The sequence below is a fragment of the Thunnus albacares genome, chromosome 22, assembly GCF_914725855.1.
Source record: "Thunnus albacares chromosome 22, fThuAlb1.1, whole genome shotgun sequence".
Taxonomy (NCBI): Eukaryota; Metazoa; Chordata; class Actinopteri; order Scombriformes; family Scombridae; genus Thunnus; species Thunnus albacares.
Genome location: NC_058127.1, coordinates 26,859,743 through 26,886,905, shown reverse-complemented (window position 1 = coordinate 26,886,905; position 27,163 = coordinate 26,859,743). Strand labels below are relative to the sequence as shown.

The 27,163-nt window shown below is 37.6% G+C and overlaps 1 protein-coding gene and 1 long non-coding RNA gene across 2 annotated transcripts; both read left to right on the top strand.

Moving 5' to 3' along the window:
* Window positions 1–655: 655 nt before the first annotated feature.
* si:dkey-6n21.13 (P2Y purinoceptor 3) lies at window positions 656–6,563 on the top strand. The gene is made up of 2 exons (XM_044341474.1): window positions 656–902; window positions 4,321–6,563. Exon 2 carries the CDS (start codon window positions 4,502–4,504, stop codon window positions 5,945–5,947), a length of 1,446 nt encoding a protein of 481 aa, XP_044197409.1. The 5' UTR covers window positions 656–902; window positions 4,321–4,501; the 3' UTR covers window positions 5,948–6,563.
* Window positions 6,564–14,161: 7,598 nt separating this feature from the next.
* On the top strand, window positions 14,162–26,947 carry LOC122973844. The gene is made up of 2 exons (XR_006400149.1): window positions 14,162–14,494; window positions 25,309–26,947. It is a non-coding gene; the product is annotated as an uncharacterized LOC122973844 (long non-coding RNA).
* The last annotated feature ends 216 nt before the right edge of the window (window positions 26,948–27,163 follow it).

The following is a 27,163-nucleotide window of genomic DNA, read 5'->3' as shown; positions in this document are numbered from 1 at the left end:
TAACATGACATATAATTAGTGGATGTGCTATGTCCAATATTCATGAAAATGCATATGCAAGCCAGGCAACCTCCGCTAAACGTATTGCTGCATTAATGACCCACATGTGTAGCACCACCTACTTAGCATTATATGTATTGCCACTGTTAAATAAACTTAAATAAAATGTGTCATTGTTGAATGTTAACTCCTCAGGTTGTTAAAGCTTGCAAATTTCCAGAAACAACACTGAGGACACGACCTGTGTATAAGTGCTGTTAGTGCACAGGGAATGAATGTAGTAAATAAATTGCCACAGAAGTATATAAATGTATTTGTGGGACCAATTCATCCATCTGTGTGTTCTCAGGGTGATCAGCTGCCATTGCAAAACATCAGTTTATATCAACAGGTGAGCAGAGAGGCAGTCTGAGCTCTCTCTCTCTCTCTCTCTCTCTCTCTCTCTCTCTCTCTCTCTCTCTCTCTCTCTCTTTCTCTCTCTCTCTCTCTCTCTCTCTCTCTCTCTCACACACACACACACACACACACACACACACACACATACACACATACACAGAGGTGAAGTGGGGAAGAAGAACTGGATGACACACAGAGGGACAGAGGGAGGGACTGAATTACCATAGAAACTGGTTGGACTATTCAGAGAAGCACCAGAAAAAGGTGAAAGCTGAAGTAGTCAAACAGTCAAGGTCACAGACTGCAATAGCAAGACTGTCATTGTTTACAACTCATGTTTGCTGAGTTTTTTTTTGAATAACCAGGAAAAGGTGTTTTTGAAGCTGCTGTTATGTAGTTGCACTGCAGGCAAATCCTTTTGGATGTTTTTGTATTTTCTTGTGATTATTCTGATGGGGGACAGATAGAACAGGAGCCATATGGAGCAAAAGTCGGTGCTGGCACAGGTAAGCTCTTTGTTGAACAGCAGATTGCAGTGATGCAGGTATTTATGAGTTAGATGCAGTTCCATTTACACATACAGACTTCATAGCAATTAGTTTTGGTCCAGAGCATTTGCCAAAGCAGTAAAACAGTTCATTTTTAAATATCAGTTTAATGATTTGTTTTCTTAACTAATTTTGAGTACATTCAAAAACTGCCCTGGAACATTTCTTAATGAGAGTGAATATTAATTCAGAGGGAGATGATACAACAGGCTGGACTTTGTGTATCCCCGGTTTTCTCAGAAGCTAGTAGCCACTCCTGGAAAACAACTTTGATTTGGCTTCTATCCAGTACTGTTCACTTCTTGTTTTGGACAGAAAATATTCATTTTTATTGATGGGCTCGTAAAAAAAAACACAATTTATTTTTAAGCAGATTTAATGCATTTCAGTAGCAGCAGCAAAATTTGATCACCTCTAAAATCCAAGCCAAACTATTGCTTACCTCTACAGTTTGTTGAAACTAATATACTTTACACTTCTTGCTGTCAGTTTTTCAAGATAACTGACTGGCCTATCATCCTAAACTCCACAGAGAAAATCAAAGAAAATGTGGTACTTACCTTTAACAAAGCCTCATAAAAAATATGCCAATTATTTATCAATGATAGAGCTGAATGTGCTTGAACAAGAATGCATGATGTTTGTATGTAAGATCTTTAGTTAACCTGTCTTAAAGGAATGTGTTTGCATCCATTGTGTTTGAGCTCCTTAACTACACATCATGTATACTTTACATTTTGGATGTTTTTCTATACCATTTCAGGCAGCCATTAGTTTCCATTCATTTCCATATGGTATTATAACTTGGGTGAGATGTCTAATCCTTGTGGTGAACATCAAATCTTAACATCCAGTAAGTTTCAAGGAACAACTAATAGATTTACATATCATACAAAAATTAATGGGAACCAATGGAAGAGTAGAACAGTAAAACATTGCAGCAGGTTTGCAAAATGGATATCTGTGATTTAAAGTCTGTCTGTTTTTTCCTAACCTTTTAGGAAGCCATTGGTTTCCATTTTGTGTCAATTAACAGACTCTTGAAAATTGCTAAAGTTGTATAATTCATCAAAGTGAACAAGTCTGAATTCACTTTTGTGAACTTAAGTTGTTATCATGAGGTAATGCCATGGAGACCTTTCACTGTTTATTTACAGTTTTTCACTGCAATTACAGCAATTTGGTTGATTGTCTGCAAAATTATTTATTAAAAAGTATAGTGTGATTTGTAGTCAAAGAGCTTAACCTTTAAAACGGTAATTACACCACCTGATGCAAATGATTATATTAATGGTTTACTACATTAATGTGTGTTATTTCATAAACCATTAACACCAGAAATCAGTTCTAAAATGTTGTGCTTTGCTCTTGTTTTTAGCTGTGAGACAGAATCATTAAACTTCAGCATATCAGTGAGACTCTCATAGGTTGTAAGATCATGTTTAGGTTATAGGATGTAGATGTACATGCTAATATGTCATGTTACTGGTTGACACATTACCCTTATTTACTTGAACTCCGTGGTGAAGTGGTGGTATAACCTGGCGATGGCTCACTTAACACTTGCACAAACATACAGAGTTGCACCTGCTTGTGTGCTGATCCTAATATGCAGGGGTACAGCTGATGGTGAAGCATCACCTGAGTAAATGTTGTTTATTTGGAAAATGTTGGCTTAGATGTTGCTGTAGGTCCTGTATATGTGAAAATTTGATTAAAATTTGGGATTGTGAGGTCATCTCTGACATAGTATGTAGAGTGAGAGTATGACCAATGTACAGATGGATGCATGGAGACACCTAGGGGAAGCGTGGTTACTTATTGCTGAGTTAATGGGGTGAGAAGAGACTGAATCAGCAGCATACCCTTGTGCACAGGAAGGCAAACAAGCACTAAGAATCAGCAGCATACAACAGGAGGTCAACACATTGTGCAAAGGCCCTAGTCAACAGTCAAACGACAGGGGAAGGTGGGGTAGTAGAAAGTACTACCTCTTTCCAGTCACCCACCTCAATATGAGCCAAGAAAACAAATGTAGACAGTTTTTTCAAGAGGATTTGAGATAGATTAAGAGTCAACAGCAACTGGCAGCTCTGTGAGGCTGTGCTTAAAGTGATGTCTTGAGCTAAATGCTAATTTTAGCATACTAATATGTTCAAAAGGCAATACTAACAATGTGGCTGATGTTAATGAGGTGATGTTTACCATGTTCATTTTACTTTAGCATGTTAGGATGCCAACATTTGCCAAGTAGCACTAAATATGAAGTGCAACTGAGGCTGATGGGACTGTTATTAATTTTGCGGGTGTTGGACAAATTGACATTTTGACCTGATGATGGCGCTAGATGAAATTTCAGAGGATCAACAAAGTTAGTGCAGTTCATCATCATCATGAATGTCTGTACTAAATCTCATGGATATCCACCCAACAGTTGTTGAAACATTTTAATCTACACCAAAAAATGTATCCTGCTATTATAATAATTTATACATGTGTATATGGTGGCACTAGAGGAAAAGTCAGGGCATCACCCAAGTCTTTAGGATGCATTCATAAAATTTTGTACCAGCACTAGTCAGTAGATGTTGAGATATTTCACTGAAAAATTGAAAATTTTGACCTGGTGTGGCACTAGACGAAGGGTCAGGTGATCAACAAAGTATGAGTTTGACTGATAGATCCATGAGTCTGAAGGCCTTCTAAACACCAAAACACTTTACAGTGGTTTATAATAAAATGAAACAGGATCTTATAACTGCAACGTTATCATGGCAACGATCATTTTATCTTCAGTCATGGCAAATGCCAGGTAAACAGTAGAATTTAACTCTTCACGTTACCTGTAATGTGTAATGTAATATGTGTGCACACATATTTAATTGGCCAAAGCTTGTGTTGCCACATGACGTTGCATAATGTTGCTGTAAAACTGAGCCAGTTTCCACTTCTTTGCTGGAAACAGTGGGTGAATAAAAAGCAATTTCAGAAAGAATACTTGAGGTTGCATATCTTCACAATGTTTAATGTTAAACATCTGAGATTCATTGAAAGGAGCATTCAGCAATCAAAGAAATGGCAAAGTAGAAGTAGAATTGGAAAAAAAATAATGAATGAAAACAGTATTTCGGTTAGAGAAGAGAAACTCACAGTAGCAGAGTGGTAAGTATGACATGACTCTGTTGTAGAGCTTACAATCTTAGCTGCCATTCAAATAACTGTCTGACTGACTGGCATTGATCAGCAATACTTGCAAACCTCCACTGATATGGTTGTTTTGTGCATAGAGCCAGTAAAATATTCAGATTACTCTAGTAAATTGAGATAAAGTTAATCAGATTAAGTGACTATGACTAATTTGTCTCTTTATCTTTAGGTGAACACCCACTCCTGGACCTGACCATCTAAAGTCAGCTAGAGTATACTGTAAAGGATCCTACAAAACATTTCACATCACGGAGTACAAGGATGACAGAGAGGAAGCCTGAGAGAATGCCAGACGTACAACCCACAGCTTTGTTCAGCTTCTTGCTCACGTGAAAATCACTTAATCCCTCATGATGGCATCCAGCAGTGGAGTTTCTCAAAACATCACTGTCTCTATACTCCATGACTTCCTAAGCTCCTTCTCACCTTTTTCCACTCCCTCCACTACCCCTGCACCTCCGTCTTGCAGCATTGATGAGTCCTACAAGTACATCTTTCTCCCCATCTGTTACTCATTCACCTTCATCTTTAGCATCTCCCTCAACTCTGTCGTCCTCTTCCGTTCCTTTCGTCGAACCAAGCGCTGGAATGCTTCGCTGATCTACATGGTGAACCTGGCCTCCACAGACTTTATGTACGGTCTATCACTGCCTTTCCTTGTGGCCAGTTACATAATGCGTGACCGCTGGGTTTTTGGGGACTTCATGTGCCGACTGGTCCGTTTTCTTTTCTACTTTAACCTCTACTGCTCCATCTTCTTCCTCACTTGCATCTCTGTCCACAGGTACCTTGGTATCTGCCACCCAATGAAAGTCATTACACTAGAGACCAAGAAGGCTGTAAAGTGCACATGTGTCCTGGTTTGGATTGTAGTGTTTGCTCTGACCTGTCCTATCTTCCGGTTTGCTCAGACTGGTCATGTCACAAGATTGGCAGGGCTTGGCGGCAATGCAAGCAGTGCTGACAACCCCAACCATGAGCAATTGTTGATAAACGGTAATACCAGCCAGGGTAACTGGGGAGGGATGGTTGAAGAGTACCAGAACTGTTGGGATGATGCCATTGATAAAGAGTTTTCTGATTATGTGCCCTATGGCATCATCCTCCATTTGTTAGGCTTCTTTGTGCCTTTTTCCATAATTGCTTGGTGTTACTCTCACGTAGTTCTGACCATATTTAGGACTCTGCATTCTCAACCCTCGTCCCACAGAGGTCCAAGAGAGGGAAGACGTGAGGGAATGGACAGACGAGAAAGGAGTAGCCCTAGAATAGTTGGACGAGAGAGAAGAGGAAGCAATGGACTGTCAAGGGCACTGGGAAGAGAAGAAGGGATTTCCATTTTCCTTGGCACTCACTCCCCGTATGCCAATCGCAGACGAAAATCTATCAAGACCATCATCACCATCACCCTCCTCTTTGCTCTGTGTTTCTTCCCCTTCCATGTTACCAGAACTATCTTTCTCCTGTTGAAAGTGACCAAGGGAGTTCCCTGTCACACCATGACCATGGTCTCCATGTGCTACAAGATCACGAGGCCCTTGGCATCATTCAACGCATGGCTCAATGCCCTCCTTTACTTCCTGACTAAAGACAAGGGGGGAGCTCACTGTTGTCAGGTGGTAAACACTACCACCCAACAACACGGTGGGCATCTGTTGCCACTGAGGATGATGGGAAAAGCAGAGAATGCAGAGGAGGGGAAGGTGGAAGATGTGATGGTTAATAAGGAGAATAAATCACTTCACAACAGTACATCATACACGAACAGAGCAAAAGTCAGATATTTAGTTGAATAAATGTTTCATGCTGAATTAAAGAATGACTTTTAGATGCACTGTAGATTGTCTTTTATTGGAAAACAAAATATTGTATAATATATAATATGAGCACTGTAGCAAAAGCCATGATTAAAGAAGACCTAAGCAAGAAGCCCAATAATATGCCTTTTATTTGTAATTTTATGTGTCTAATTGCTAGTCATATTTTAAAATTTACCCAAGAAGTTCCGATATGTATCCAAATCACTATGATGGCAATCTGTTATTTTTTGTGCAGGGTGTATATTAATAATGTGTTATAGAGTAAAAGTGCTACGCTGGGATAACTGATAGATTTCCTTTTAAGGCCAGGTTATGCTTGAAACAAAGTAGATTGTAAGACCTGTTGTTAGACCACGTTTAGAGGCATAAGTGTTTATAATTTATCCAAATGGCCACACTTGAATGTGGGGTGAAAAGCCTGCCCTCATAGAGTGGGGCAAAATGTGATAATCAATTAAAAGAGGGAAGCAGAGCACACTTTCGGACAGTCTCTTCTCAAAGTTATTCATGGGGGCGGCTGTGGCTCAGGAAGTCGAGCGGGTCGTCCACTAATCGGAAGATCGCCAGTTCGATTCCCGGCTCCTCCAGTTCACATGTCAATGTGTCCTTGAGCAAGATACTTAAGCTCCTGATGGCTGTGCCATCAGTATGAGAATGTGTGTGAATGATTAGATTTCCTCTGATGGGCAGGTTGGGACCTTGCATGGCAGCCCCAGTACCCATTCAGCATATGAATGGGTGAATGTGATTCGTAGTGTAAAAGCGCTTTGAGTGGTCGGACGACTAGAAAGATGCTCTAAAAGTACAGTCCATTTACCATGGTGTTGAACTGTTCACATTCACTAGAAGCAAGAGGCGGTGTGCTTCAAAAGGAGTGCTTGTTGAATTATAAAATAGGAATACCCCCAGTTCCACACACACACACAAACTATAACTTTTCTAGCTTTCTAAAACTGGCAATCACGCCCACTTTACTCTGTGATTGGCCAGGTGTCTAGGGGTGTGAAAGGTTTTGAATAGCAGAGTTTGAAGCTTCAGGCTCTCTTTTCATTTTTCATTCTCTACACAACTACTTCTATCATTTTTTCTGTGTACTACAACATGAATGCCTTCCAGGGGAGACTGTCCAAAAGTATGTGTCATTTTCCCCATTTGTACAATTCATCACATTTTTTCCCTATGATGGCAGTCTTTTCCCCCCACCTTCAAATGTGACCATTCGGAACAAGTTTAAACATTTTTGCCTTTAGATGACTATATACAAATGAATTTGTTGAAAGCATAAAGATAATTTTTCACCTCCTCTGCAGCCTGACTAGCGCTTGGCTTCATAAATCATTATAATACTAAACCTGCACACAGTAAATGTTCTCTTGAGTATGGTTGCTAATATAAAAAGTCATCAGGTTTCAGAGCATATTCCTTTCATGGTCCTTACTTTTGTAAAAGTCTTCCCACCTAAATTAGAAAAGCTCCTTCTTTGGAAACTTTCAAGGCCAGACTTAAACCCACATGTTCACTGCAACCTGTTTGGCTGGTTCAACCCACATATCTGTAACACAGATCCTGTTATTTACCATTATAATCAACATTGTTTTCATTGTTTTATAATTTTATCCTTAACATTGTTCCTATTTTGTTGTTATTTTCTCACTTATTGAACATTAATGCAGAGTACAGTGTTACTACTTCTGCAAATGTTGTTTGTTTTTTTTTGTAAATGTGTGGCACCTCAGTGTGATGATGCACATAAATAAATCTTGACCTGACTTAACCTGATGTGTTGGACCAGTAGAAATTGTAGTGTCTGTTGAGTATTATGAATGCATTATTGTATGTTAGGCATTAGAGCACAGCATTGCTGTACACTGTACAGTGGAGTGTTCTTCTTTGAGTCACCTGGGTTTAATTCGTTCTGCTGTGAACAAAGACCAGGTGATACAAGATTTCACACAGCTTTGGGATTGCTGCTAGTCTGAAGTGAAAATCTGTATAAAATGTGATCGCAGAATTTTGTGTCTTAATGGCTGAGCGCTCAGGACATGTTTGTTGGTCATCATCTACCAACCCTTGAGCACAACAAAGCAGGCTGAAACAGTTGCAAATACCAAGTGTCAATATGTGCTCCTGAAGATTACATCATGATTAACTAATTTCCTCATGATCGATCAAGTTCACCTGAGTTATGAGAGAAATGGAACAGATGATGGCAGCTGGGATTTCCCTATGGGGAACAGTGGCATGCATGGCAGAAATATTTTCCAATACAACAGCCATGCAGCTACCATTATGAAAAAGCTAAAATTGAAATTCCTGTTCTGTGTCTGAATTATTATATCATAACTATATACTAACAGTATGAAAATGTTACTTTGTACAATAATAGTAACACTTTTTGCATGTAAAAGGTGTACGTTGATACAATATGGATATGGAAATATGAATTGTGTGAGACATTTTCTGACTTATATGACAGACAACAAAGCAGGGCCAACAACAAATTCCAATGTAAGAATTTAATCTTAAAAAGTGTTTTTTGCAAACAGCTAAATTGGGAACACAACACAGTTCAGTAACACTTTTCATGAAGCCTAAGGCATAATGGATTCTGTAGGTTTTGCATGAAAAGTTATAGTGAAGAGGAGCAGCGTGCACAGCTCCAAATCTTGAACACTGTATCGGGTATACAGTTGTGGTAAGGATCAAAACAAACAGAACACTGGCACAAACCATTACCACACTTTCCACTTTCTAGTGTTTCTTGTGGCACCTGTTTGTCCTGTAGGTCATGGCGGGGATGCCATTAGGGATAAAAGTCGATATAGCATCCCCTTTGCCATTACCAACTCTAATAAGCAGCCTGTAAAAGGCTCCAGAGTAATCCCCGGCACAGAGCCAGCACAGAGCCAAATGCTCTTGATGTGTGCTCTTTTGTTAGGATCAGCATATGGTGTGATGGTCTTATTCCACTTCTGTCTGACCTCTACTACCTATCTGCCCACCCAAGTAGACGATGAGCTGCCATGAGTATTTTAAACCATTACCACACTTTCCACCCACACGGAAAGCATCATTTTATTCATTACACTTTATAACTTTTCATGCAAAACAAACAGAACACCAGCACGCACAGATCAATAGTCATCTGACTTATTGTAGGTGAAGGTGGTGTGACCACAATAATCAGAGAAAACAATGCCTAATGTCACAAGCTGAAATGTAATGAATATATAAAACTGAATTCCCAAGACCAGAAACATATAGTAAGAGACTATATATAAACCACCAGCACTCATGGATCAATAGTCCTCTTATTTATTGTAGGAAAAAAAGAATGTTTCAGCTAGACCATAATCAAAACTGCAAAAATGGCAATTTATATACAAAACAGGTAATGCTGAAACACCAATCAGCAAAGAGAGTACATTACTGAATAATAGGATCCACCTGTGAATGAACCACACAGATACGGATCTCTCCTAATGAAGGACACTATATATAAAGAGCTATACAATCCAGATTAATAAATGAAGAAGCACATAAATAAAATAAAAAAACAATTACTGCAAAACATATTAAAGAAATAACCTTTATGGTGTACATACATTCACATTGTGTATAACCTCAACTGAGGAAGAATGGTAATAAAGTTAGTTTATGCTTAAAACTGTCCAAAAATGCACTAATGAATGCTTCATGTATATAGAGGGCTCAAACTGCTCAGTTAACAGAAAAATCTCTGAAACAAGATTTGTCTATGATGGGGACACATGAAGTGTAAAAGGAAATAAATTAGGAGCTACATGACCCTGTAGTTTGACTTTTACCAAGAGAGCATAGAAAAATATCAAGAATAGATACATCCACAAAATACATATAAGAAATCCAAATATTGGAAGGACAAATAGCATGTAAAATTTAATTAAGAGCTATGTGACCCCATTAAATAGCTTGAACCCTTTCAAATATATAAGTATATTTCAAGTATATAGAAAAATATCATAGAAAAAATGTCAGGAAAAACTACATCTACAAAATATAGTAAGGATAAATAGCATGTAAAAGCAAAGTAATTAAAAGCTATATGACCCTGTCAACTAGCTTGAATCCTTTCAAGAGAGCACAGTAAAATATTGTAGACACAATGTCAAGAATAAATGACAACACAATCAACACATCTACACAATCTAAATGTGGAATCCTAATATAGAGGGGACCCCAATAGATTACAAGAAACAACCCACAAGAACATTTCAAGAGAGATAGACCACATATTTGGTTCTGCAGCTTTTGCTCTTGATGCTGATGTTTTTACCAGTATGTGGATGTCAAAAAATATCTCTTCTAATCATAGTGCTACAATGGTAACAGTTCAAACATGAGAAATGATCACCTGGTAGGTTAGACAGAAAATGTTAATGATCAGCCCTGACCAAGGAGTCCCTTAGGTTCTTGGTGTGTTTATTGGCAAAGATTGGCATATCTTTGAAAGAATGACCTACTAAAGGGCCACTGGATAAAATATGCCAGTGTTTGATAACACACTTCTTATTCTTATTGGATAATGGAGAGAACATGGAAGCCACCACAATTTTTGAGTCCCTCTTAGAGGGAGGTTTAAGGGCTAATAAGCCGTTTTTGTCTGTGTTTTTCACTTTATCCAAAGTGTTACTAACCACATGATCATTATAGCCTCTATCTCTGAAACGATTGCAGATATCAAAAGCTTGTTCTTCAAATACTTTGTCCATGCTACAGATTATTTTTGCTCTTCTTTCTATTAAAAGAGAACATACATCATGGCCAGCTGAATTTATCTGGCCACCGGGGATTTTTCTTCTTTGTTCCTTATGCTACTTTTATTTTTGAGCCCTCTCTTTACATAGAGCATTCATTAGTACATGGTGGTTAGTTTTAAGCATAGACTAATTTTTCTTCAGTTGAGGTCATATACAATTTGAATATGTGTACATTATGTTTCTTTATAATATTTAGTAGTAATTGTTTTTATTTATTTATGTGCATTTTCATTTATTAATCTGGATTGTATAGCTCTTCATATATAGTCTCTTACTATATGTTTCTGGTCTTGGGAATTCAGTTTTATATATTCATTACATTTCAGCTTGTGACATTAGTCACTGTTTTCTCTGATTATTGTGGTCACACCACCTTCACCTACAATAAATAAGAGGACTATTGATCTGTGCGTGCTGGTGTTCTGTTTGTTTTGCATGAAAAGTTATAAAGTGTAATGACTAAAATGATGCTTTCCGCGTGGGTGGAAAGTGTGGTAATGGTTTAAAATACTCATGGCAGCTCATTGTCTACTTGGATGGGCAGATAGCCAGTAGAGGTCAGACAGAAGTGGAATAAGACCATAACACCATGTGTTGATCCTAACAAAACAGCACACAATCAAGAGCATTTGGCTCTGTGCTGGCTCTGTGCTGGGGATTACTCTGGAGCCTTTTACAGGCTGCTTATTAGAGCTGGTAATGGCAAGGGGGATGCTATATCGACTTTTGTTGTTTGAGGATGTCCTGCATCCCCTCCACGATCTACTGGCCAAACAAGTGCCACAAGGAACACTGCAGGAAGTTATTCCTACCAGCAGCTGTCACTCTCCAATCACCTGGGAGTTTTGGGACCAGGGGCTCTTCTGACAGCTGTACAGTGAAGCATCAGACTTTTTGCCTTCACCTTATATGAATAGTAGTAGAAAATATTGTCATATTTTCTACTACTATTTTTTCATATTGCTGTATTATTGTATCCATACTGCTACATACTCACTTTGCAGGTACCACCCATGCAGTTCCAATGAAGCACCTTGCCATGCCAATACAAACAGATGTTTTGGTCCTCTCTCAGTTTATAGTTAAGATGACAGTTATTTATGTTTTTATTTTATTTCTTATTTACCTCTTCTAGTGTATCATGCACCATCCACAACATATAATGCCTTATTATGACATAACGCATAGCACATATGTATAATGAAGGTTTAGAGCAACTCTTATAATGAATTAGACATGCAGTGCAACTCATTATGTAGGTATCTGTAATACATTATACATATGGGCTCCAAATAAACCTTTTTTACCTCTTTGTTATGAAGGGTTAGATCTGCCTCAATGTCTAAGTCTGACTGTGCATTTTGCATTGCGTCTTTGCTATCTGAACACCTAAAGGGACACCTAACGAAGGAAAAGCCCCCCCTTATGACTTGTAATTGTCATAAAAAAGGATTTTTTTGGTGTGTAAATGTCCCACTACTTTCATTTAATCTGTGCTGGCTGTGTTTCTGGCGCTCTCTGCTGGTGCTTAGGTGGTGAGGGGAGGGCCTTTTCCCAGGTGTCTTCACAAGAGCTTACTGTCATGATAATGTCACACTCCGCAGACTAATATCACTCCGCCAAATGTATAAGGTTGACAGTGACTCGTTGGTGGTCAGTTCTTCAGTAAAGTTTGGTTAACATCTCTGGTATCTTGGTTATAGTAGCAACACTTATGGAAACACTATAAACTGTAAAAGCTCTACAAAACCCCATTAACTGAGAAATCCTCATTCATACTGGATTTCCTGAAGTTTAACTTTAACATGTATTTTTTCCGAAGAAATTTGATATGGCCTCCTCTTTGACTGAGATGAAATATTTGGATTATTTTGAAGTTCTCGGTTTTTTACATATTTCCTCTTGATAGAAGCTCCTGTTATGTGTACATTTTTATTCTTTTTCAATGGAAATCAAGTTTGTGAATGATCACTGACTTCATCAACTTATATTTTGGAATGTAGGCTTCATATACTGAGCTAATTAAGGTGTTGAAGATGCCACACTTCCTCTCTTGGATAAAGTCCACTATCATCTAGACAAAGCCAACACTCATGTCCAACCAAAAGGCAATCCAAATCTACAATGACCCCTCCCTTCCTCTCCACTCAGCATTTCAGTTGCTGCCATCAGGCCACAGACTGAAAGTTCCAATGGCCAGGAAGAACGATTACAAAAATTATTTATTCCATCAGCTGTGACCATCCTCAACAAGAGCCTGTTTAAATAGGCCCCTTGGACCTTGCTTATCCCCACCCCCCACCCTCCACCAACACACATACACACTTCCTTATTTTATTATTATTATTGTAAGGCTGCTCTTTAGGACATTCTGCAACCAATCCCCATCCCTTCTTTTAATGTACATTAATCTATTTATTGTTAAGTTCTGCTGTGTAATACACATTACTGTGATGGTTTGATGGACTTACTTACATGCAAGCGGAAGAACAATCCACTCATCACTTTTATTACTGCCACTTGCACTTAGTCATTTTAAGGTTTTATACTACCTTTAATGTATAATTATTGCGTATTGTTGTGTATGATGTGCATTGTCTTATATACCAGTGCCAAAGACGAATTTCCATTTTATGTAAATTTAATGGACAAAAATGAGTCTGAATCTGAATAGGCTAATCATGTTTAAGAGGGTGGTATAATCATTTTTAATATAATATAATATAGTTTAATTCAATATAATATAATATAATATAATATAATATAATATAATATAATATAATATAATATAATATAATATAATATAATATAATACACTAATATATAATAATGTATATTATGTATGTGTGTACTTGTACACATACTATTATATATATATATATATATATATATATGTGTGTGTGTGTGTGTGTGTGTGTGTATGTGTGTGTGTGTGTGTGTGTGTGTGTGTGGGTGTGGGTGTATGTGTTGATATATGCACTTTATCAACTTTATGTTGATATAATAGGAAGGCTACTGGTTAGTAAAAAAACATATCTAGGCTATATCTATTCCTGTAAAAGCTTCTCATGACTTCTGAATTTCCAGTTGCCACATAGGAGAGCTTAAAATTCTTTCAAACAAATGTCATGTTTGAAGCACTTTCTTGTTTAAATTCCTTGTTGATTGTGCTATTCCGAGTGAATAAAGTTTGACTTGACAAGTACAGACTGTCGCAACGTGCGCGCGCACGCACACACACACACACACACACACACACACACACACACACACACACACACACACACACACACGCGGGGCTCTAACCGGTTTGAAATTCAAAACACAACCGCCTTGCACATATCCCGTCCTGCACCGCGGCAATGTGAAAGTCTGTGACGGTTATTTTAATTTAACATAAAAAATAAATAAAAATCACAGAAGCGATATTATTCAAAACCAACGACAGAGATCGATTGGGCTGGTCGACAAGCACATTTTGATACTAGTGAAATATTGCTGCGCGCGCGTTGAAATTTCTATTTATTTTTTGTGTGTGTGACGGCTGTGTGGGGAGCCGAGGAACAGAGCTGTTGGCGCCACTTTCAAATCCTGCACTGACACAGTTAGTCCGTCTTCAAACACATTTAAGTTACACACCACTTAATTTCTCTTTTTCATAATTACTGTTAGACGAGGAATATCTTAACACCCCTTCTCTTTTGGACAGTTTTTTCTTCGGAAGGTAAGCAATTCAGTCATTAAATATTTTATATATTTTTGTTATAATTGAAATGATACGTTTATTTTTGTTTTTACTAGTAGTCGTAGTCCAGTAAGTAACTTTTGGGGCTTTTTATAATTAGCTGTAGGGAAAAACTGAGCTGCTTCTGATTGAATTTGGAGTTGCTGTAAGTTACAGTGAAGCTGCCGTGTAACCTCCTGCATAGTAGGCTATCAACGAACTACAGTTTGAAACAAAGGCTGTTTCGCATTAATTACAACCGAAGCTTTGCACGGCTCTAATGCTGGACACACGGCTGCTAGTTTATCCTTTTCTTCGTTGAGGCAGGTGGGTTGAAAAAATCGTTTCTCTATATAGGCTTACGTTAACATCGGAGGAATTGTTTTATATTTCTGTACAAAAGAGTTAAGAGATAACTGAGGAAGCGGACACTCCCCCCAGTCACAGCCCCCTCCCCAAAGACCCCAACCCACTCCGGCCGTACACTCCGACTAAATACGCTTTGAAATTTGATTTTAACCATATTAAAACGAACCCGCAACTACATCTGAGACTAAAGGCACCGACAAAAACTAGATAAATCCCGTTTACATTATGTAGAATGATTGCTAGGACGAGAATGTACCAGGTCTGACTCAGCGGTTTATCGAGGACTCGCCCCTGTCATGATGCCATTACATTGTTAGAAGGTTGTGGACAGTATATCCGCAGCTCGGTTAGATACAATGTCGCAGCCAGGTGCAGTTATCGAAACACAAGCCACCCTTATCGACTTTTTATCCTGTTGATAATTTCGCTAATAAGCCATCTATATCTATATTAGTTTACATTTTTTCAATATCACATTATACATTAAAGTAAAACGTTACAGTTGATTTCTTGCCAATTTGGTACAGTGGTTGGTGTTAAATTATAAAAAAAAGACTTCTTCATTCATTAGTTAAAAAAGTCCTTCATAAACATATGAAAATATAGAGAACAATATGAAGATTTGGCTCTCTAGGCCTGTATATTTTGCTGTATTGCTAGTGGAATTTTCCAGCAACATGAAAATAGTGTAGCTGTCATTTACTAAAAACATAACAGAGTTTTTTAGTTCAGGCCCAACCACAACCTAGTACAGGCACTTCAGCAAGTCTTTCAGGCGGCCACTATCTTCCCTTGTTAGAATACATAAGAATGAGTGGTGGAATATGATGATGAATATGGGTCCCCTTGGGGGGAGGGGAGGAGGGGGGGAGGGGGGGGGGGGGGTATAATATGCTATGACAATGCAGAATCCATCCACATGTATACATATTCCTCCATGCCCCCGCCTCCCTCCTAATAATTCAGGACTCTGGTTGTTAGCATTTAATATACAGTGTCATTACATTAGAGTTACCACCGTGTCTCACCTACATTTGATATATCACAACGAGAGCAGGTAATGCCACACATCTGCCTTGAAAAAAATGTTTAAATATTGAATATCGGTTTATTGTTCAAACCCTTTTTTGTGAATTATCTCGTGAGGTGTAAAGTGTAATCAAACTGAACCTCTCTTGTGTCTTCTTGTAAAATATTTCTGAGAATCAGTTCCCATTCTGTGATAATATAGTTGAATACAACTGAAACAGGTGCTCAGATGAAGTGAATTTTGGCAAAAAATGTACTTATCATTACATTCTTTGTCATTTCAGGGGCTTCAACTATTAGTTGTTTTCATTTTCAGTTAATATATTGATTATTATTTTTGGAGAATAGATTTCATCCAAAAATCTAAAAGTGATATAGGTAGGCATTATCAATAATCATCAGTTATCAACGAAATCTATCATATTACAAAAGACAAAGGTGATGTCTTTGAAGAGTTAACTTTGTCTGACCAATAATCCAAAAAAAAACCCCCAAACTATTCAATTTAAAATTAGATCAATCAGAAAAAAAAACAGAAGGTAATATATACATATCTGAATAGCTGTGAGAAGCAAATGTGTGGCAATTTTACTGTCATCAGTCTATTTCCTGTCAACTGACTAATTGATAAGTTGATGTTTTTATTGCAGCGCTACATAAATCATTCAGAGGTGATAAAGAGTAGGTTGCCAAATTAATTTAGTCTGTGAGAATTATCTTAATTCTTTGACATGATTCATGAGAACTATCTGCACTGAATATGAGAATATCTGGTGTAGGGGAGTGAAATTTTAGCTTTCAAGTGATCCAGAACTCCACTGATCCTTCCTGAAACATTCCGTCCAAATACAAAATATGAAATGTCTTTTTTTATATTACTTGTAAAAATATTTATCAACTTACATGTGCTTTTATGATGCCACCAGTTTACCTACGTAAGGATGTTCACTTTCAGAGCCATTATAGTACCCGTCTCTTTTACTAATAATTTTCATTGTCAGTTGATTAGTCATTTAGTCTATAAAATATCAGCAGTGAAAAATTCTTCTCCTCTCTTCATCTTCAGATTGCTGTTTTGTTCTACTCTAATATCTTCAGTTTACAATGATATAAAACACAGAAAAGCAGCAAATCATCACATTTCAACCTGACAGTCTTTGACATCTTTGCTTGATAAATTACATAAATAATTAGTCTTTTAAAAATGTGTTGCCAATTAATTTTCTGTTGATTAATAAACTATTTTTTTCAGCACTAGAGCAGCTGGGTAATGAAATACGTTGATACTAGTGCAAATGATTTTCAGCACAGATACACAAATGAATATATTTTTCTATAACTTACCTTGTTGAGTCGACACCTGTTTTTCAACAAAACCCTTTTTTTTTCTTTTTGACTTTACTTTAATCTTCTCAGCTGCATCAGTCTTTAATGTTCTTAACATTCAGACGTACAAAGATGTTCACTTAAATAAAACTACAGAAAAAAAGAATAGAATTTTGAATTAAATCAAGAAATATTTGATTAAAACAAGAAATGAACAAGTCTAAGAAGCTTAAAACTTATAGGTGTGATTAGAAAAACTTTATGTTTAAAATTCGGGCAGTGCTCAAAAGTATAGAGGTTCCATAGGTGGTCTAAGAAACCATGCTCAGTACTAATGTCATGTCTTACATTATGATGTGTAAGTCTGGAGCCTGGTGGTCATTAATACATAATGTGTGACTGAGATCACTTCTTGTGAAAGGAATTACAGTAAAATCAGAAAGCTCCATATTTTTGGGTCTCCCTGGAAGCTTTACTGTGGTTTAACTAGTGTTAAACTCAGTACTACAGTAGATTTTCCAAGTCAGAATTCAACCACCACACTGAGAGCAGAGCCTTGGTCTTTTTTTTTTTTTTTTTTTCACTTTGTGCACTATATGGTTATTTTTGTGTGTGTGTGTACGCATGCATGCGTAACAGAAAGGGGATGGGCAGAGCTTCTGTGTCCTGGTAAAGCAGTGTAGTTTGAGAGCAGCACTTTCAGCAGTCTGAGGGCCGGCCTCCTTCCCTGTCGACTCCCCTCTCATGACCAAATGACACGAGAAAATACAGAGAGAGTGGAGCAGACACTGAGCCCAGCCATCAGTGCAATTAACAACATATTTCTGCATTAATACCAGTCCACCTATGTCTCTGCTCAGCCCTCTCATTTTGTGTTTCTGTGTATAAAAGTCGGCCGGTCGAACTCGCTCTCCTCATAGCTTTGCTGTGGTTTATGGTTTTAGTTTTGCAACTTTACCCTTGAAAGCAGACTTCTTAAACCCTGTGTATGAAAGCGTGGAGCCACAGCCACACTTTCTTCATTTTATTTCCCTCCCTCTCCTCCCTCCCCGTCTCCTCAGTCTTTTTCTTTCAGTCTGTCAGCCGAGCAGCTTGGCAGGCTTACAACTCAGCGCTCGGCATAGCGCAGCAGCCCCCTCGCCTTCCACAAATTAATTTTTAACTCACGAGCGGTAGCACCAACAGACCCCTCCTTTCACACCTGTCTTGCACACACCCTGGGGGCCGCCCTGATTTTTTTTCAGATTTTTCGGCGCCCCCAAAAATGTTGATTTGTATTGTAGAAAGTGATGGCCGGGGAAAAAGGCTGCAGCCCTTTAGGTTTTATGCCTACTGAGCCTCCTCACTGTCTCAGTGTGCGTAGCTGGGGCTCCAGCGAGGCAGCAGGCAGCACTGAGGAGGACTGGGACACACACACTCACATAGCTAGGAGGTGAAGATGTGAAGGGCCAGGAAGAAAGGATGAGGGGGGGGACACTCAGTTTTTGGGGGGCCAATTTTTGGGACTGGGACCAGATCCCCCCCAACCCCCCACAGACCCCCCCCTTCTTACTAGGAACAGAAGCAGGAGCAACCAGAAATCCCTAACAGGCCTTTTTTCTGCTCTCCCTGTCACTATAGTAGACTGGGTATATTCCCATTGATATGTGTTTGTATGGAGCATATGTGTGTTTTAGTGACGTTTTTAGTCCTGGTGTTTTTCCTGTTTTCATTTTTATTTGAATATCTTTGTAATCCTGTAGCCTCAGTGCAGCGTCCGTACGTGTGTGTGTGTGTCTGTGTGTGTGTCTGTGTGTGTGCGTGTGTGTGTGTGCGTGTGTGCGTATGTGTGTGTGTGTGTGTGTGTGTGTGCATGTGCGCGTATTTTTTATTTTTCAGGACTAGTTTTAACTGTGGACTAGTTAGTGTGATTGGTGATACTGGCCTTTTTGGTTAAGAGCATCCACACAAAGTGAGGATGGACTTGTGTTCAGATGACCAGCAGTGTTCTCTCTGAGTTAGTAGTTAGGGCTCGTTAGTGCTCCATTCATTTGCTTTATGATCTCTGCAGCAGACGGTAAGTGAATCTTTATTTTTTTCTCTGAAGCGTTTAAAATGGCCTCTGTTGCTGTGAATGGAGAGAGAGCAGCAGGCCACAGAGAGGAGCTTTTTCACAGCTCTGCTTTGCTTCTCTCTCTCTTTCTTCCTTCCCCTCCACCACAATTTTAGTTGCGCTCTTTTTTTTTTTCCTTCTCTCTCTCTCTCTCACCCCCCTCCTCAGTCTACCTCTCTCTCTGTTTCATGCTTCTTCTTCTTCTTCTTCTTCTTTTTTTTTTTTTTTTTTTCTTTGAATGAGGCTGGAAGTTTTGGTCTGACTCTAAACGCCCGTCTGTCGCTGCTCTCTCTCCCTGCTGTTATGACCTCTTGTTTTAAATCCGATCACCTTCTATCATTCCTTCCCTTTCTGATTGACTGAGTGGTCGTATGCTTGTGCAAGGCTCAGTGTGAGCAGTGTGGGAGGCTCACTATGACTTACAATGCCTTTTTTTTTCCACTTCATTAAGTTCATTTTTCTCTTAAATGTTGGCCTCCGTTTTTAAATTCCTAATATGTTTTTTTTGAAGTGTATTTGATTTTCTAATATTTAATTAGTGTCAGAGCATTTGATGTATTTGAGCATTTTTATCACTCAAACTCAACTTTTCTGAAAGTAAAAATCTTAAAGTACACCAGGGTGGGTGTGGTGCTTACAGGCCATGATTCTCTCCTCTGCTCTCAAACTTTATTTTACTTTAGTTGAAAGTGAAACCACAATTCAAGGTTTGTTACATATTACATATACTATATATAAATAAAAAAGTGCTGAAACAATAGTCAGTTAATTGATTAGTCAATTGACAAATTAACTTGCAACAAATGGGATAAATAGGTAATTTTTTTAAAGCCATATTTAAGCAAAAATGTCAAATAATCTGTAGTTCCAGCTTGTCAAATGTAAAGATTTGCTGCTCTTCTGTTTTATATAATTGGAAATTGAAAATGTTGGAGGTTTCGGTCTGTTAGTCAAACTAATGAAGACATTCAGGTGTCACTTTGGGTTCTGGGAACTTATAACGGGCACATTTCATTATTTTCTGATATTTCACTGAGCAAACAATTAATTAAATAATCGGAAAAAAAAATGTGAAGATCACTCAAAAAAGAAAATAATTGTTAGGTGCAGCCCTGTACAGCACATCTCCAGATTTTCTGCTACACCTTATATACACTGTAGTTTGTTACTGAAATGATGAAGTGTGCAAAAGATTGCAGATTAACAGAAAATGCATCGCCTACAATTTTTGATAATGGATTATTCATCAGTCATTTATCAAGTAAAAATGTCAAACACTTCTTTGGCTTTTTAGACTGTTAGACAAAAGTCACATTTGAAGACGTCACCTTGGACTCACATCTTTCACTATTTTCTGATATTTTGTAGATGAATTTTAAAAAAAAGACATGAAATCAATAATCATTAGTCGTAGCTCTACTGTAGTTATCAGTTTGTAGTAGTGTTGGGTGGAATGACCACATATACTCTGATACATGTAAATCTGTCAACCATCATACTGTTAACACTCAGCTATCTATCCCTTTATATGAAAGCATTGTGGCTGATGGAGGGACTGATTCAAATCATTGCATTTTTACATTAATGAAATAAAGTCAGATATTTAATTCACAAAATAAAAACAAAGTCCTCACAGGGTATTTGATCTCATTTCTGAGTGAATTTTCATGCAGAAAATGAATTGTATCAGGATATATATGGATATTGTGATATAAAATGACATATTGGCTGATAGAGGATTTTTAGCCATATTACCTCCCCCTGTTTTATAGTTGTACATTCTATATTCTTCTTCTTACTCATACACACCTATGTACCAGAGCACAACAGATTCCACACTGGTGACAATGAAAAACAGCTACTCACTTCATTCCTAACTTTACACTGAATGTAGCACATCAGTGTGTGTTGTGATTGTTGTTGGTGTTGTTTGGTTGTAGTTCTGTTGGCTTCATGGCTCAGGTGTCCGCTTGGTTTTTGTGGCATTAATATGGCTGCTCACTCGTGTAATCAATCGGTATCACAAGTGATAACATATGATAAGATTAATTACAGGGTTTGTTGTTTTCTGAAATTATTCCTTCATTGACAAAAAAAAAAATTGCGACACATGACAGTTTTGATGATGGACTAATCATGTGAGTCAGGTGTGAGGATTTGCTCCTTTTTTTGTGTTTCATATCACTGAGAATTTAATATTTTGGGCTTTTGAAGTTGTTATTTGAACTACTTGAGGGTCTTGACATATAGGCTAAATGATCAATCGATCAAGAAAGGAATCAGTGAACAGATGGATCAGTGAATAAAGAAAATAATGATTGTATCTGTCTGTGATGGAGAGTGTGTTCAGCTGTGTGGAGGTTAGGATGATTCCTTCACTCTGACTTGTTGGATCTTTCTCCAACAACATGTTGCTCTTTCTCATCATCCCCCCCCCCCTCACACTAACTCATCTTTTCCCTTTTCAAGTGTTCAGTGTGTGACCCTCTGCAGGTAAGATGCTGTTCAGCCGATCACACCTTCTGTCTTCATCTTTATTCCTTTTTGCTACAAACTCCATCTGCTCTTCCTTTTTATTTGAACCTGTTTCACATGGTTGATTTTGACTTATTGAAATAGCAGTTGATGTACTTTACAAGGCTGATATGTATGAAGTTTTAACAGCAGACATTACAATCCTGCTGTCTTTAGGGTTCTTTTATGGCCAGAGGACTCTAGAGAGTTTTAGAGAATGAAAACAGAAGTTGGCCTCATCACATGTGTCCACATCTCTGTGTGGCAGTTAGTGACACACAGCAGATTGACAAATAATGTAAGAATATTCTTTCACAGTTCCAAAACAACACTTGTTTGGTACATTTTTTTTTTTAATAAAATCGAAATCATAAATCAAATTTTCTTAAATGAAAAGAAATATGCTAATGTAGTGTGATTTCAGTAATGGAGCTGCTTCCAATTTCCATCAGTATTGTGGAAATCATTAGTATGTTGAAATAAAGGCACTAATATCAAGAAATATGACACTAAAGCTGATCTGATTTGTTAACTAGTCAAATAAGAATCATCGGCTGATTTTTCACACTTGTTTTAAAATAAATTGGGTGAGATGTTGGATTATTGCAGTCAGCAGATATGATGTAGCTTCATGTATAGATTCATCAGAGTTAGTAGCAAAGATGTTTGACTTGTGTCCTTGAAATTTGAGGCTTTTTTTTTTTCCAACTGTCCAGTTGTTTCAGGCAAAATCTGCTGTTTCATACTCTGAATGACATTGTAATTATATTTAATTGTATTTGTTTTGTTGTATGTTTCAGTGTAACTTTACAAAAGAGTAAAAGGAAATTTTGTAACATGTGAAATATGCCTGAAATGAAAAAGAGAGTTTTTTTTTTTTTTGCTCACTGAACATTTTCTACACAATGAGAGAAAGGAGACAAAGGAGAATATGGTATTCCCCATATAACTAATCCAGTTCTATAATAGGTCTGAACATAACTGCAGACTTTGTTGCATTTTTCTGCAGTAATTCTTAAAGCAGATAAGCAGTGTTTCTGGTGTACTCTTCACTTCTACTGCTTCCTCTTTTTTTTTCTTTTCCTCTTCCTCCATTTTGTCTCCCTCAACCATTTTGTTTGTGTTAGATTTCCTTTACAAATGATACACAACACTGAAAAAACTCATGTGTTGCTCAATGGTGTTTTTTTTCACAATATTGAAATGAATTCAGTTATTTACTACAAACTGTTACACATTTGATTGAAGTGAGCAGCTGCTAAAAGAAAAAAAAAAAAGCATTTTTAAGCAACTTGTAGCTATTATACACATGAAGACATGTTTGGTGTACATTAAAGAGATGATGAATTCATTTGTACCTAAATTAACAAGGAAAATGATGAAAAGAAAAACATCAGAACACATGAATTTCCCCCTGTTTGTGTCTGGGTGTTAAACTGGTGTGTTTTCCCCTTTTGAGTGTGTGCAGCATGAGGCAGTAAATCTGATGGACTCTTGGTCTCAGTGTGTCCAGGGTACGCTCTAGCAGCACATCATGTTTTGCAGATATATGCTGAATCACTCCAAATCATTATGTGCTGCCACCGTGAGCCCTGGGATTCCCAACAACATAGTGGGAACCGCTCCCAGTCAAACTTCAGGTCTTACACTTGTGTCTGCAGTAACTCCTTGTTGCTTCTTTTATCCTCTTAAAAGTCCTCGGTCCATGTATGAGTGTGTGTAAATGTGATGGTTTTTCTGCTCTGTGTGAGCATCATCACCGTGTCCTCTGACACATCAGCTCACATTAAGCGTGGGTATGGTAAAGTACATCCGCACTCTTGAGTGTGCTCCACATTCTCTAAGATGTTCTCTGAGAAGAAAAAAAATGTAGAAAATCATGTTCTACTTAGCAAAATCAAAAAAAAAATCATCAGTACTGAAATTCTGTTTCCGTTTGCTGGTGTTCTGGCACCAGTAGTGTATATTTTTAACAGTAGCTTTCACTATTTTCACTATTTCACATGCGTCACATTTTTATGCTTAATGTATGTTATCAGGCCCGTGTCAGTCAGTAAGTGTGTAAACTGTGGACAAATCCTTTATCCACCACACTGCAACAAAAAAGTCTCCTGACAAGGCATTTACACATATATGTATCTATATGTATGTATATATATGTGTGTGTGTGTGTGTGTGTGTGTGTGTGTGTGTGTGTGTGTGTGTGTGTGTGTGTATTTATAGAAAGAGAGAGAGATTTCTTTCTCATTAACATTCACTATTAAAATACAGTGTTACACAATCTTTTTCTGCCATGCCTCCCATAAAGCCATTCTATTTTCATGAACTATGAACAGTAACTGGTGAAATAACAAAATATGGTCAAGTTTATTGAAATAACAATTTCTAGAACATAAAGTGCACGTTTCTGTTCACACGTTTCTTAGTGAGTTATTAAGCAGCCATCCAGAGGTTGCACGGTAGAAAAAAAATATTGCTGTGGAAATCCATGTGAATGGATGAATAAACTGTAAGCAGGGAGTAATATACTGAGAGAACAGTTTAATACAATATCAGTTAGCATTTAATAGTCATGTCAGCCAATTGAAAGCACAGAATTATAACTGCTCTCAAAAAATTATTCAAATACTATAATACATGTTGTATGCAATAATTGTCAAATATGACTGATAGTGTCTAATTCATACTCTGTTCTGATTGGCTAAAGGTCACTATATTAAAAGGACAGGTTTTGCAGTATTCAGTTTGAATCCATGCGTTGATGAAGTGGGTATAAATAAATGGCATTCTGTAACAGCCTCCGGTATATCCACGTATGCCTGTCCAAAAAATCTAAAGTAAACTCTGCACTGTTGTGTAGCCAACTGTGTAGTTGCTAACTGAAAGCAGCCCAAAGTGCTGATCAGTATTGCTGAAAGAACGTCCAATGTAGTACAATATTTTTTTTTTTTTAAAAAGTGATCAGGGGACAAGGACAGATGCAGTAAATGCCATAGCGATATTAAAATGGTTAATAAAATAGTATTTAAAAAAATCAGTATTTGTAGCCATCTTAATAGCAAAGCACAGACACCAACCTATTCCATCAGTTCCTCTTAATATCAGAGACTTTTTTAACTGTAAGTAACTTCATTGTGTGCATGGATTTTTTTTTTTTTTTTTAATGAGAGCCTGCCGGGCTCTGTATATATCCTTATGCTTTGCAGAGTACTTGAATTCATGAAACATTAAAATAGGGACACACTACATTGAAATGTTTGCATATTAAATAGCCGCAAATGTCAGGTTATTTCCGTAAAAGGTGTCTAGTTGCCACTAGTGGAGTTTATCTGTTCTACAATAAGTGTGGTGTTGTACTCTACATCTTTGTAAGTATATAGCCGTCCTGATCACGACTAAACACGAGCACAGAATACTGATACTCAAACGCAGAGCATGTCTGACAACCTGTGCTACTTTTTTTTTTTTTATTGTTGTTTTTCAGCAGGTGGATGTGTGAAAGTCTCCCTGTAAGATGCTGACGGCCACACCGTCACCGTGAGTGGAGTTTCCGTAAATGCCAAAAAGAGGAAATCCGATCCCTTCAGTCATCACTAAAGGTTTTTAGAAATGCACTAAAAGTTTCAGTTTTAACTTCCATCCATTCAAACCTGGCCAGTAACATTCAACAGAAAGTTTGTTTTGGTTCAAATAAATGAAAAGACGTAGATGATTAAATAGTGGACAACTGTGCAGCCCTACTGAATATTAGTTTAAATGTAGTCTGTGTCTATGATTCACCTGCTTTGTATTTCTGATCATATGATTTTAGCTGTGTGAAGCCAATGGAAGACACTACAGCACATTCACAGACACAGAAAGCTGCTAATAAACTGACCAACTTAACCAAGCCTGCCTCAGTACTTATTCAACAAGTACTTGTGTCTGGATATTCTTTGATTTCTGTGTGTGTGTGTGTGTGTGTGTGTGTGTGTGTTTTGAGAATAGCAGTCAGTGTGTCAGGCTGTAGCAGCACATCATTACTGGTATTTCTCCTCTCTGTATTGCCAGTATGATATGTGCTGCTCCTGTCAGACACACACGCCTCTTCACCCACATCTTCCTCCTCCAACAAATAAGGAAATATATTTGTACATTTTAGACTTTTCTTGTAATCGGAAAAAAAACACATCTGTACAGTGTAACTTATTAAATATGACCTAGTTCAATATGTGGGTCTTTGAAGGATTATCAAGATTTGTTGGATACTATTATACTATTAATAAAAGCTTAATATTGGAAAACAAAGTGTCTGCCCCATTCATGTTTTATATGCTTCTTATATACTTAACTAATAAAGGTGCATGAAACTGAGCTGAAGTGGCAGGTTTCCAAAGCCACTTTCACTTAGGAAAAATAATCCTAAAGTGAAATCCTAACTTCAGAAAAAGGACGCATCTCAAATTGTTGCACTCACAGAAAAAGAGACTATACAGATAAAAATTGTGACTGAAAATGCGAACGCAGGTGGGCCAAACTGGGCCGAGGAGATGACTTAGGAGACAGAATGTAGTTTGATGAGAAAAAAAATCATCAGTACAATCTACAAATCGGTTTTATTAAATAGCATATTAATCTATTAATCACTCCCTCTTAAAGAATGGTTCACTTCAACATGGATTTGTCAACCTTTAAAGGACACCACCACTGGTTTGGTATGTTTTCCACAATTTAAAACTAATAACCTATACTATACATTCCTACCAACCATTTTCCACTGAAATGAATTCATGAAATCTGCTATCACAGTGAGCATGATGTCTGCAATAGTTGTCAAAATCATGTTCATGTGGAATAATATAGACAGGGCTGGGAGATAAATATGAATGTCTCAATAAATTCAAATTTAAATGAACAAGTTAATATTTTACCAAAATCTTACCGCATGGGAGCTTAAATGCTTTTTTTTTTTTTAGGTTTTTTTTTTAAAATTAAGATCTGCACTAGCTTTACCAGTGCTTTCATCCACATCGCAAGGTCTTCATCAGCAGGTGGAATTTGCTCAGTTGTCATGATTTTAGCAAAACATTATAATATTTGCCCAAACTCTTTACTGTGTTGTTCTGATAGTAATTTATCATTAATGCTGTTTGTTCCCATACCATTCAACTTTCAATGTAATGCAGACTTGTCTAGTCTAACTATACTTATGAATGTGTCACTATCTCATGATAACTACAACAATTAAAGCAGACATGATGATAGACGGGCAAACTTCAGCTTCACATTAACTGAAATAAATGGAAGCCAATGGCTGCCTCAATAATAATAATAGTAATGTCAAATATGTATGATGTTGA

What these genes read in the sequence shown, in the direction of transcription:
- si:dkey-6n21.13 (XM_044341474.1), top strand. Translation starts at nt 4,502, where the DNA reads ATGATGGCATCCAGCAGTGGAGTTTCTCAAAACATCACTGTCTCTATA.